This window comes from Dama dama, chromosome 23, assembly GCF_033118175.1.
Source record: "Dama dama isolate Ldn47 chromosome 23, ASM3311817v1, whole genome shotgun sequence".
In the NCBI taxonomy this organism is placed as follows: domain Eukaryota; kingdom Metazoa; phylum Chordata; class Mammalia; order Artiodactyla; family Cervidae; genus Dama; species Dama dama.
Window position 1 is genome coordinate 72,579,850 of NC_083703.1, and position 13,653 is coordinate 72,593,502.

Here is a 13,653-nt window from a genome sequence, read left to right on the forward strand (position 1 = left end):
TGGACCTCAATTAGCTATCTTAGAAGTGAAGCACCACGTGAGGTAGGTGTTACTATGGGAAAATGAAATACTGAACCAAATCCATGCAGCAAGATAACGATGATGGAGCTGGAGTTTTCTGATCCTAAGTCCCACGTTTTCCTGCCTCTCATTTGAGCACCCCCAACATGATGAAGACCTTGAGCTCAGGATCCCAAGTCAAGCTGTGAACCCCAACATTGTAATAAAAGAAATGGGGCTATTCCCCCCAAAAGCCAGATGGTAGCCTACTGTGCAGGACAGCTAGGATGTAAGCTGGTTCTGCATTCCAAGACCAGAAAGCAGATTTGGGCAGTAGATTGCATTTTGTGAGGCAAAGGAGACCCATGGACCAGTGGAAGGAGCAGGCAGAGCAGACCTGTGTTACCCCATTCCTCTTAGCACTCACCATTTGTAATAATATCTTTAAAAATTATACTTATTTAGTTATTATTTATTTGGCTTTGCTGAGTCTTAGTTGCGGCATGTGGGCACTAGGACCCTGACCCGGGATTGAACTCAGGCGCCTTGCGTTGGGAATGTGGAGTCTTCACCAGTGGACCACCAGGAAAGTCCCTGAATAGTATATCTTTAATGTTATCTAATTGATGCCCATCTCCTCCATTAGTCCACAATTCCATGGGTTCAGGGATGATGTCTCTTGGCTCATTTCTATATCACTGGAGTCTAGCACAGAGCTCAGTATACAGTAGGCACTCAAAAAATATACGTTAGATAATGGAGAGATCGTGGGTTGTCATTCTAACTCCTCTTTGTACCAGCTGGGAGACTCCGGGCAAGTAACTTTTTCCTCTGCCTCAATTTCCTCATCCTAAATTTTAATTTAAATGTGGCAATGCCTGTATGTAACTCTCAGCATCCAGTAGGTGCTCAATAAATACACTCCCCCCAGCTTCCTCCTTTTCTCCTCTACCCCTCCCTCCGGCCTCTTGCCACACCCATTGTTTGGAGCCATAAAACCCAACCCAGGTTGGACTCTCACCTCCTCATCCCCTCCTGGTCAGTCCTTTCCCTTAAGTTGGGGGCGAAGGAATTGGTATCTCCCATATTCTGGCTCCAAGAGCCTCCCAACCCCAAAGGGCAAGACTGGGGCCCTAGTGGACCTCTGGTCTGGCCAGGTTGTCGTTGCCATGGCAACAATGACAGTCCCCAGCCGCAGGTTCCCTAAGTGACTGGTTACTCTTTAACGTATCCACCCACCTTGGGTGATTAGAAGAATCAATAAGATAACCGGGCGGTGGCAGCTGGCTGCACTCACTGCCTTCCTGGTGGACTGGCTCCCGCGGCTGCCGCTGTGTGCCTGGGGCCCCGGCTCCTCCATGCCCCCGGGTCTCCGGCTGGGTGGGCTCGGCCATGGTCAGCGTGAACGCGCCCCTCGGGGCTCCGGTGGAGAGTCCCTATGGTGAGTGGGGTCTGTAGCTGGGGCTTAGGGGAAGACTGGGCGTGGTGGGACCACCGTTAAGTTTGGGGGAGCATGGGATGGCCCTCTGTGTGTTTCCTAGCCCCCAAGACCCTAAAGGGCTTCTCCAGAATGGCCCCTGGGAGGCGAGTGACCTCTTGACTAAGCTCCTAAACCGAGGCCTGGCGTATCCATGTGTGGGAAGCGCTCGGAGGGGCCGCGGGAGCCCCGGGGAAGGGGCTCGGCTCACTTAGCCCGCCCAGAGAGACTGCCTTCCTAGGGATGCATCCGGGAGTATTTCTGAAATTCCACTAAACGTGGGGCTAAAGCATTGTCCCCGCTTTGAAGCCCGCAGAGAGGCTTGCGGGGCCTCGGCCTCCGAGCTGGCTTCGGATCTAGGTGGGATGCGACCCAAGGGGAGTGTTGGCTGGCCCCGAGGGCCATCAGCTCTGGATCATTCTGCAAGGGAAAGCCATAGAAAGCAACGCACAGGGCGGGGCAGTGGAAAACGGAAATCATCTTTGCTGTAAGTGTGTGACTTAGATGCGGGATGAGGGGAGAGTGTGTCCGCTGACGGTGAAGGGCAGGGGGCTTTGATGTTCGGCGTGTAACTCCAAAATCGGAGGTAACCTCAAATGTCCGGCAGTAGCGGATGGGTAAATAAAACTTGATGCCTCTTTAGGATGAAATATTATCCCGTTGCTGAAGAAAAAAAAAATATCCAGATTTGTGTACAAATAGGGAAGGACCTTCAAGTGCATTATGTGAAAAAAAAAAAAAGTAAGCTGAAGAGACTATAGCATATGACATTTCTGATAACAGAACAGATATACGCATATGTATGTACCCACACGTTTGTGTTTGTGTAGAAAATTAGCGGAAGGATACAAAGAAACCTGTAACAGAGCGTTGTTTTTCGGAGGAAGGAAGTTCAGGTAAACGTTTGTTTTCACTTTTTTTGCACATTTTGGATTTTCAAAAAGTAGGTGAATTTTACAACCTGATTCAATCACACGCACGTGCAGAGCTTGGCCTCTGAAAATCCAGTAGATCTTGGCTCTTGTTCCGTGACTTTATACAAATTGCTCATCATCTCTGGGCCTTGGCTGCCTTCTCGCTGAAGTGGACAGAGGGTGTTTTAGGGACTTCCTGCAGGTCTAAAGGAAGGCGAGGGTGTGAGCCCTCCCGCTAAGCCCTCGTCTCCTCGTACATTCTAAGGACAGTTAGTGTTACTTGATATCATCATGAGCTGAGAGAAGATGACCAAGGAATCAGGGACTGTTCTCTTGCCTGGTCCAAGGGAATCTTAGCCCTTTGACCCATCATCCAGCAGCAGTCTGAGATGCAGTGGAAATAGCTGAGGCTGAGGAACCAAAAAAACCACCTGGGGACCTATCCCGCAGGGCTGTGTGACCTTGGGCAAGTGACTTCCCATCTTTCAATCTATTTCCTCATCTGTAAAAAGGAGAGAACAGGACCTATCACACAGGAGGTGGTGGCCAGAAGAGATTGCACAGCTAAAGGGCTGGGCATGCCTGAGGGGCTTCATTCAAGGTTAAAACACAATTGTGAGACTTGGCTGATCCTGTGGCTGGAGGAAGACTCCTAGTCTCCCAAATGGTCAGACAAGGATGGATGGATGGATGGATGGATGGATGGATGGATGGATGGATGTTCTACTCCTATTACTGCACTTAATTCTCAAAACACTTGTCTCAGATAAATAACACTATTATCTCTAAGGATAGAAGTGAAAACTAATGTTTAGAATTGTTTTTAAAAAATCATCTGACTCCAGACCTGACATCGTCCATCTGTCCTGAACCCTCTTAGCTCAGCCACAGGTATAGCTGGGCAGAGAAAGGAGGGCTCCCATGCCCAGGTTTGCAGCAGGCATCAACAAGAGAATACTGCTGTCCTGCAAAAGATTGGGCATTTGCTGATGTGTGTATTTGTGTGTGTATGTGTGACATTGACCAAAAGATCTGGCTTTTTAGATAAATCTGGGTTAGATTCTGGATCTGCCTCCACACCCCCCCCCCCATCCCCCCCAAGCTGTGTAACCTACCTTTTTCTGAGTCTCAGACATTTCTTTTGTAAACTAAATGTGGGCAGTCTGCTGTGAGGCTCTGGGAAAGATGCACTTACTGATTTTAAAGACAAAAAAGTACTTTGAATAAAATCCTTTCTTTTGAAAGTCTCCATTGGGGATAATAATAGTCTCTAAAGGTTGCAATCACAAAGGTAAGTTGCTGAGTAAGCAACATTGTTCACAGCAGAACTTTGGGAGAGGTGATGGAGGGCAAGGCTGTGGTTAGGATCACAGGAATGAATGAATCTACAAGTGCTTAGAATAGCACCTGACCCAGAATAAGCATGAAATCAATCCCAAATGCTGTCTCACATTTTTGAACCTTAGTAGGATAGGTTTCCCCCTCCCCCAATTTTCTTTATTAATTTTTGGCTATGCTGGGTCTTCTTTGCTGTGTGTGGGCTTTCTCTAGTTGCAGCAAGCAGGGGCTACTCTTCGTTGCAATGTGCGATCTTCTCATTGAGGTGGCTTCTCTTGTGGAACACAGGCTTCAGTCATTGTGGCTTAGTTACTCCGAGGTATGTGGAATCTTCCTGGACCAAGGATTGAACCCATGTCCCCTGCATTGGCAGGCGAATTCTTAACCATTGGACCACCAGGGAAGTCCCAGTAGGAGAGTCTTTCTTGAACTGTCTTTGGTGTGGTGGTCCTAAGCGAACTTGACCCTCCCCTGGCCTTAAAATGCATCCGCGGCACACTGGATTCTATTCTGTAGTTCTCATCACTGATCAAGTCACTGTGTGCACCATGGCGTCTGTCTCCCCCACTCGACTATAAACCCCATGAGGCCACGGACCTCAGTGCTTCGTTCATCCTTGCCTGTCTCACATGGTGACTGGCACAGAATAAGTGCTCAGTAGGTAATCAATTGGGCTTCCTCGATGGCTCAGCGTTTAAGAATCTGCCTGCAATGCAGGAGCCTCAGGAGACGCGGGTTCAATTCCTGGGTCAGGAAGATCCCCGGAGAAGGGCATGGCAACCCACTCCAGTATTCTTGCCTGGAGAATCCCATGGACAGAGGAGCCTGGCAGGATACAGTCCATGGGGTCACAAAGAGCCAGACACGACTGAAGTGACGCACGCATGCACAAGTAATCATTTGTTGGATGAATGAACTGATGGAAAATCTAAGAAATAGCCCTAGGACAATGGTCAGCAATGTCAACCAGGTCCACGCTCCTCCCTTCCCTCTTCCCTGCCTTCCTCACTGTTGGCTTTTGCTTCTTGGTTTGTCCCATTATAGACCTAAGGTGGCTGTCACAGCATCAGGGATCATGTCTGCACTTGAGCTGAAAGGGGTCTGTCTGAAGCTGGAAGGGGTTTTTCTCGAAGCCTGATTTTCCCCCAAAGCAAAAATTTCCCGAAAATCTCCCAGCAGACTTCCTTAGTTCAAAGAAAGTTGGGAAGTGTCTAGTGGAAAGAAATGGGAAAGCCAGCACAGGCTTAGACCAAGGGTGGTTTTTTCTTGGGGTCTGACACAATGCTGCTGCAAACCAAATTGGAGTTCCCTTGTAATGGGTTTCTCAGCTTCGACACTACAGATATTTTGGCTTGGATAATTCTTTGTTGTAAAGAGACGTGTGCACTGTAGGATGTTTAGCTGCTTTCCTGGCTTCAACTCACTAGATGCTAGGAGCATGCTGCCTGTCAGTTGTGCCAACCAAAAATGTCTCCTGCCATTTCCAAATGTGTCCTGGGCACATGTAACACCACTGTTACAAGGAAGCAGGAATAGCAGCTGATTCGGATCTGCCAGAGATGAATGTACTGTGACTTGTGTGGTAGTATTTGTTTTGGGTATCAGCATCTAGCTCAGCGCCAAATTTGGGGCTGCCCTTAGCAACTGTGAGGATAAGATGCTATGTCTCTGTGCTAACCTCACTCCTGGCTTCATTATTTTCCTACCCTTGTTTTGCTTTCAGCAAGCTTCCCTTAATGATTTATTTTGGCCCTTTGGGACTTTGTCATTCTTGTAAGCATCTCAAATCTCCTTGAGGGCCAGGTCTGTATTTGTCTGATCTTCTTGTTATACCCCCGGTTAGCACAGGACCGGGGCCCCATGTAGATTATGATAGATGTTTACTTAATGAATAAATAAATGAGAAAGTGGATGTATGAATAGATAAATGAATAAATGGATACCTGGATAGGTAGATAGGTAGATGCTTTGATGAACCAATGTGATAGGCTAGCGAATGGACGGATGGATGGACGGATGGATGGGCATAATATGGATAGACAGATGAATGAATGGGACAAATGAATAAATAACAGGGAATATGGGCAGGTGGGTAGGTGGATGGATGGAATAATGAATAGATGTGATGGATGGGTAAATGGGTATGGTGGATGGTGGATGAATGGAAAGAATGGAGAGATATGTGGATGGATGTGGTAAATAGATGAATAAATAACTAGAAAGGTACATGGATGGATGGATGGATGAAGGAGGTGATGGGTGAGTGGGTAGATGAAAAGATAGATGGATATATAGATGGATGAGGTGGGCTGTGTTGGGGTAGCAGTATCTGCAAGTAAAGAGACCAACAGTGACTGGCCACTGGTCAATAATCCTCCTTCGGGGCAGTAGGCCTAGTTCCTTTGACTAATGCATCAGTCTCAGGCCAGATTAGAGGCTGTTGTCAGAGGAGATAACATTTGATTAAGTGAATCTCCCACTTAAAGCTGTGTGATGCCAGACACTTTGCCCAGCTCTCTGATCATCAATTTCTTCATCAACCAAGTGAACTTTGGTTGTTGTGAAGACTCCATGAGCTCATGAAGAAGAAAAGGTATCATAAACTATAAAATGCTTTGTCTCCCTGAATGGTTAATGAGCCCAAAGTTGGGTAGAACCCCAGATGCTGGTTGGCTACAGGACTATATCTGATACCAAACATGGCTGTTTCCACCCTTCATTCCCTAAATATAGTCTCCCCTCCCTTCCTGTTTTTCTCCCCATGTTATCTTCCTGTCCCACCTCAATTTGATTTCAGCCCCTCTGGTTCAATGGTTTACAAATCTTGCTGCTTATGGGAAACTTTCTTTTCTTTTTCTTTGCTGTGCAGTGTGGCCAGAGGGATCTTAGTTCCCTGACCAGGGATTGAACCCATGCCCCCTGCAGTGGAAGTATGGAGCCCTAACCACTGGATCACCAGGGAAGCCCCTGGAAAAATTTCTTAAGCTGACACCTTGGGGCTCCATTTCAGCCTGGTAAACCAGAATCTCCTGGAAAGAGTTCCAAGAACCTTTAAATTTTTGTTAAGTGCCTTAAGTGATTTTGGCTGTTGGGTCAGCTAGAGTTTGGAAACCATGGCTTTGTTTTGTCCCTTTTTATAAAGAGAGGATATGGATACTCAGAGAGCATTCTGTCTCCATCCAGAAGGCTCCTGCTCACTCATTCATTCTTTCAACAAATGACTCCTCGGGCTTATGGTATGCAAGGCATTCTGCTAAGCACTGAGGTAATGTAGGAGACTATAAAGTGTGGCTTCAGATCTTGGGGAGTGTCCAGTTTGGGGGGTGGTGGTGGTAAACAGATGATCCAGCAGCAATCAAAAACAGAGTGCCATAACAGGGGTGAATAGGGCACCATGGGAGCACAAGGGGCTTAGGAAGAGGGGAAGGGGTCAGGCGCCTCTTGACCGTGGAGGAGGGAACTGAGATCTAAGCTGAAACCTGAAGGTTCAGCAGGAGTCAGCCGGGAGGAGAGAGGGAAGGGGACAGCAGAGGCACAGACCCAGAGCCTGGCCATACACAGCACTTATTTTACCTAACATTTGACTGCAGCTAATTCCACCCTTTATTCACAGTATCTTGGGATTTTTCTGATTGTTTCACAAATGATTTTTCTTGTTCCTAAAAAGACTGGGGAATGCATGCTCAGTCATGTCCGACTCTTAGTGACTCTGTGGACGGTAGCTTGCCAGGCCCCTCTGTCCATGGAACTCTCTAGGCAAGAATACTGGAGTGGGTAGCATTCTCTCCTCCAGGGCATCTTCCCCACCCAGGGATCAAACCCGTCTTTCATGTCTCCTGCATTGGCAGGCAGATTCTTTACCACTGCGCCACTTGGGAAGCTCCACATATATAATTCCTAGAGTACAATCCAATAGTCTTTATTAGACATTACGGATGAGCAGAACAAATCTATTCGTAGTTTAGAAAGAAATGTTCAGACCATTTTTGGAATTTGAATATAAAATATGCCCTTTAAAATCATACAAAACCAAAAAATAAATAAATAAAATCATACAAAACCTTTTTGTTCTGTGATTTAAAAAATCCTAAAGTATCTCTATAAGATAAATTTTACGTATCTAATATTTCATGTTTATTAGAATTGATTATTTCAATATTAAACTGTAAAAAATTAAGAAAAATGTTTTCTAATTTTTTAAAAAAAGAAATAAAGACCAGCAGTATCTATGCTGTCAGGGACACCGAATCTGTTCATATACCCTCACTGTGCAGGATACAGTAATTTCGGACCTCTGATGTTCACATGATTAACTGACTTCTTTCATTTTCATTTCTTACTTTTTCTCTGAGTAAAAATGTACTGTTGAAAAATATGTTTATTGAAGTATATTGTTCACCCAGCAAAGAGCATGAATAATAAATCACAAATAGGTTAATGAAATTTAAAAAGCATGACTTTTTTTTTAAAATGAAGTAGAATAGAAAAACGGCCTAGTGCATCTCATGTATAGGAGATTTTGTGTGTGTGAAACTTTTGTTCTTTTCTACATGCTTCTGGATATGCGTGTGTGATCGTGATAACACCAACCATTCATAGATCACATACTAGGGCTTTCCACATATTAATGCCTTATCTTCACAATAACTCTGTGAGGGAGGGGCTTTTATTGTCCTTCTCCTTTTATAGATGAGTAAATGGAGGCACAGAGAGGTTGAGTCACTCGGCGAAAGTGACAGATGCCTTAAGAGGTGACGTTGATTGAGGTTCCAGCCCAGGCAGGCAGACTCCAGAGTCTGTGTTTTGACTACCACCTTTATTGCCACTGTATATAAAGTATGTGATGTAAAATGTGTTACTTACTAAGAGTCATGGTCAAAAGGGTTTAAAGCCACTGGACAGAATGTTCTCAAATGTTCTTTATAGATCTAAAAATAGCATATTTTTTCCTTAAGTGTCCCCACAGGGAACAAGGGCTGATTTTGGGTAGTACATGGGCAAACACTTTTAAATCTTATTATTTTTACCGCATGTTAGAAACATGTATAACTAGCATACTAAAGCACTACTATAAAATATTATTTAAAAGATTAATGTACATCTTCAAAAGAAAGAAAACTATCAAGTAAATAATTATAGATAAGTGAAATAGACGTGATGGGCAGATATAATAAAAATCATAAAAGGAATGAAAATGTTTGGGGCTTTGGGGTCAAATACTGAACTTGGTATCAGAAGGCTTGGATATGGGTCTTGGTCTAGTCATTCTCTAGCTCTGGTTTATTTTTTCTCTTTCTTTTTTAAATTTTTATTTTATACTGGAGTATAGTTGACTTACAATGTTGTGTTAGTTTCAGGTGTAGCACAAAGAGATTCAGTTATATGTATATACATATATATTATAGGATATTATAGAGTATTGAGTAGAATTCCCTGTGCTATCTAGTAGGGCTTTGTTGATTATTTTATCTCACATATAGCACATAGGATGAACGAGGCACTGTTTTAAACACTTCATAAAAATTACTTCCCTTAATCCTTACAACTGCCCACTGAGTAGGTACTGTCATCATACCCATTGCTCAGAAGAGGTAACCAAGGCTCAAAGAAATTAAATAACCTACCCCCCCCAGACTACCAGAGGCAGAGCTAGGATTCAAACCCAGGCATTACATTAGTAAGGACAACACGAGCTGGTATGATAAACAAAACCAAAATGTCAGAAGAATTTATCTTTTTCATATAGGGACGCAGGTTCCTTCCTTGTTTGGAAGATGGATTTTATTTTAACTATCTTACTGTGATAGGTAGAATTTCCTTTGTCATTCTGGCCTCCAGGTCCTCCTCTGAAAAATAGGATTAGTAATGCTGTTTCTGCTTACCTCTCAGGGCAGCTCTGTAGATCAGGGGATGGGTCCAAGGGTCTTCTGCAAACTGCAACCAAGTCCAGTGGATTTCAGTGTTAGTAACATTATTAAGTTGGCCAACACCTACCTTTCAGTGCTACTATAAAGATTGAGATATTGCATATATTGCATGGAACATATACGGACTCCGTCAGCTGTGAGCAGTAGTAATAATAGGCAGTAGTTGTTCAGTTATCAAGTCGTGTCCAACTCTGCAACCCCATGGACTGCAGCACTCCAGGCCTGGCAAATGAAACAATGCATATTAACTTACCTCCAAACTGGGAAATAGTTTATAGCATCTTTCCTATTAGCAAATTAACCCACAACATCTGGGAGTGAAAAATCAAGAAGTATAGCCACGATATTTAGAAATACAAAGGAAAACACCAGGAGCAGGGAAAACCGAGCTAAGATATTGTGTTGGCCAAAAAAATTCCTTCAGGTTTTTCCATAACATCTTACAGGAAAATCTGAACTTTTTGGCCAACCCGGTAGTTGCAAGTGGTTGCCCTTGAGCTGTGGGAATCAGGTTCAGGAAAGAGTGGGTGGGTAACTACTAGTATTTATATCAAATACTTTTTAGAAGTATTTGACTTTTTCAATTGTGTACCTATAACTATGCTAATAAATGTTTTGAAACTATTTTAAAATTTAATTTAATTAAAAAAAATTTTTTTTTTGGCTGGGCCATGCTGCATGTGAGATCTTCGTTCCCCAACAAGGGTTCAAACCCATGCCACCTGCAGTAGGAGTGTGGAATCTTAACCACTGGACTGCCAGGGAAGTCCCAGAACAATTTTTAAATTAAAGAGGAAAAGAGAATAATTAAACACTTTCAAACATCCTCAACTGTACTTTATTTTTTTTTTTTTCAACTGTACTTTAAAACAAGAGTCCTGGGACAGAAAGTCACAGAAGGAAAAGGCAGAGTTAAAGTTAGAAGTTCAGGATCCAGTTGCGTTTAAAATCTCTGCTGAACACTGTCTAATTGTTCTGTGTCATGCTAAAAAGCTGAGTACTTTTTTCTCACCTCAAGGGCCCCCTAGAAGCCACATGCCCTTCTGTTGGCCTCCCCTGTCTTTCTCCCTTTTGCTCACTCCACTTCAGCCCCCTTGGGCCCTCCTAGGATCCTCCAATCACACCAAGCACATTCCTGCCCCAGGGCCTTTGCACTTGCTGCTCCTTCTGCCAGGGCTTCCCAGGTGGCTCAGTGGCAAAGAATCCATCTGCCAAACAGGAGTCATGGGTTCCATCCCCAGGTCGGGAAGGTTCCCTGGAGAAGGGAATGGCAACCCACTCCAGTATTCTTGCCTGAGAAATCCCACGGACAGAGGAGTCTGGTGGGCTACAGTCCACGGGGTCACAAAGACAGGACTTGGTAACTACACGACGACACCAACAACTCCCAGGAGCACCCTTTCTCCAGATCTTCCCAAAATTGATGTCTTCTTGTTTTTCTTTTCTTTTCCCCCCACTGGGCAAGATCTTTGTTGTGACACTTGGACTTTCTCTAGCTACAGCCCGCGAGGGCTTCTCTTATGATGGTGCACGGGCTTAGTTGCCCTGAGGCATGTGGAACCTTAAGTTTCCCAACCAAGGATCGAACCCATGTCCCCTACATTGGAAGGTGGATCCTTAACCACTGGATGGCCAGGGAACTCCCCTAGTGTGGTTCTTAGCTCAATGTCCCCTACTCAGAGTGGCCTTCCTTGACCACCCCACCTCAGACGGCCCCTCCTGCCGTCATCATTATCAATCTTGTTATCCTCGACAGCCCTGGAATTGTGGATTCACCACTCTGTTTATCATCTGTCTCCTCCACTACAATGGAAGTTCCATTAGGACAGGGAATCTGGCTGCCTTGCGACGTCCTCAGCATGTAGAACAGCGCTTGGCACACAGTAGGCGCTCCATAAATATTTGTGGAATGAACAGAGTCAGAAGGGGACAGCTGAGTCAGTGTGCTGAGGGGCCGGATGGGCCAGGAAGCTGCAAGCCCCTGCCTGGGCCGGCCCTGGGTAAACAGTCCCCCCTCCGCCCAGACAGCCGCCTGTTTGACAACTGTCTGCCACCAGACCGGCCCAGCCAGGGCCGTCACACAGCCAAGGCCCCAGGATTCCCTGGGACAAGCAATAGAGGCAGCCACGCCTCAGAGAGAGCTGGTGTGAAGGAACAGGTCAAAAAGTTACCCAAACAGGCACGAGGAAAGTCAGAGGAGGCGGTGGGACACACAGCAGCTGGCCCTTCCCGGGGCAGAGCCGGGAGAAGTGGGAGCGAGGCCCTGGCACACCCTCTGGGCAGTTTCCCGGGCAGGGCCTGGCCACCGGAACCCAGTTCTGGTCGCGGCTCTGGTCCTGATTTGCAGAAGGACCTCAGACACTTGCCACCTCTGGGCCTCGGTTTCCTCTCCTGTAATTAAGAGACTGGAGGCTGGTCGGTGGTTTTCAAGCTTCAGGGGAAAAAAAAGGCAGCGGCATTCTTTCTTTAAGCAAAATCTTACTGGAAGCCAGTTTGCAGGAATCACACAAAGGAGGCCCTCGGTTTAAAATGTGGGGCTGCAGGATGCTGCCCGCCCCACATCCCCTGGTCCTTCAAAGTAGCCCCGGGTGAAAACCACCAAGTCTCCTCGGTCTCTGAGGTTCACAGTGAGAGTCTTGTCATTAAACCTACCCCCCCCAAAAAAAAAACCTACCTCCAGGTGCAAGCCTGACATTGGCATCTTGGGTGATCTACTCCACCTTTCTGAACCTTGGTTTCCTTCTCTAAATCTGGTGTCTTAAACAGTACCTCCTTCACAGTATCGATGGTCAGCCCGGAACCTGGCACCCAGCAAATTCTCAATAGGAAGAGTGAAAAACCAATGCTGGTTATTAGCAGAAGTAGCAGGAATGACCCAAAGGACCAGTTCTTTGTCTCTACTGTAACCCCTCTGAACCTCAGTTTCCTCCTCTGTAAAACGTGGCCAAAAGTTTAAAGGAGATCAGAGATTGAGATCCAGACCACCCAGTTTTGTTTTGTGTTTATATAAAACTTCAGTTTTTGCTGCTAACCTTTAAAAACCCCAACTCCCAGCCTCTTTCAAAAACTTGGAAGCTCTAGCAACACTGAACCCCCATAACCATGAGACAAAAAGTCCACTGGAGCTAATTTAGGCTTCCACTAGTTTGCCGCAGTCCCCACCATTCCTTAGCGTCTCTACATTAAAATTATATTAATAAACGTGAGCCATTATATTTGCTGTGTTTTCTTATAGGAAAGTGTGAAATTTGCTTATTCTCTATCTGCTCCAATGTCTCTACTGGACATTTAGGATACTTGAGTTTGGGACCCCCTGATTGCTACGACTAAGGGGCAACTCAGTATTTGTGAGCGCAATTTCCTGTTTCATAGATTTACCTTTTTTGTTTTATTTACCATTTTTTAAATTTTATTATTTTTTTATTTACTATTTTTTAATGGGACTACTAGAACGTTGTAAACTGCGTATCATTTGTAATTATAATTATAGTATATATGCAATTATATATAATTATAATTTGTAATTTGTGGGCCACATTCCATTTCTGTTGGACGCTGCAGCTCTAGCCCCTCAGTTTCCATTAATACAGCAGCTAACTCATCCTGCCTCCGTTTCCCATTCTGAATAGACCTGTTCAAGCCAGCCATCCCTGGCTGGGTCTTCTCCCCAGTTCCCAGTTTTCTCTGGTGTCCTCACCCTTGTTGCTTGCCTGTCGGGGGTGGGGTGGGGGGCTCTAGAATTCAAAACTTGTCTTCTAGAATTCTACACTTGGGAAATCTCATCTCCCAGCCCCCATGGGCAGCCATTGTGTTCTTTTCAGCAGACTTTCACATAAAACAATAGTCAATTTGAAACTTAATTACACACCCATTCTTCTCTCTCCAGCCTGTGAATTTACCTCCAAATCCTGTGATTTGGGGGGTAGGATTGTGGGGGAGAGAGGATTATTTTTTTCCCCTTCTCTACAGCAATTCATAGTTTTTCTAGAGATAAGGT

General features: G+C 45.2%; 1 protein-coding gene and 1 long non-coding RNA gene across 2 annotated transcripts in view; one reads left to right on the forward strand and one right to left on the reverse strand.

Annotated features, from left to right (window-relative positions):
• Nucleotides 1–1,073: 1,073 nt before the first annotated feature.
• The window catches only part of HNF4A (hepatocyte nuclear factor 4 alpha), a 64,748-nt gene continuing 52,168 nt past the window's right edge, over nucleotides 1,074–13,653 (forward strand). The window contains exon 1 of the mRNA XM_061127328.1: nucleotides 1,074–1,441. Within this exon, the coding sequence (XP_060983311.1) occupies nucleotides 1,393–1,441 (49 nt within the window). The 5' untranslated portion in view covers nucleotides 1,074–1,392. The remainder of the gene's footprint in view (nucleotides 1,442–13,653) is intronic.
• The window catches only part of LOC133045138 (uncharacterized), a 29,806-nt gene continuing 17,600 nt past the window's right edge, over nucleotides 1,448–13,653 (reverse strand). Inside the window, exons 2-3 of the long non-coding RNA XR_009690134.1 lie at nucleotides 9,783–9,878; nucleotides 1,448–9,663 (exon numbers count right to left, since the gene is read on the reverse strand). This is a non-coding gene — a long non-coding RNA (uncharacterized LOC133045138). The remainder of the gene's footprint in view (nucleotides 9,664–9,782; nucleotides 9,879–13,653) is intronic.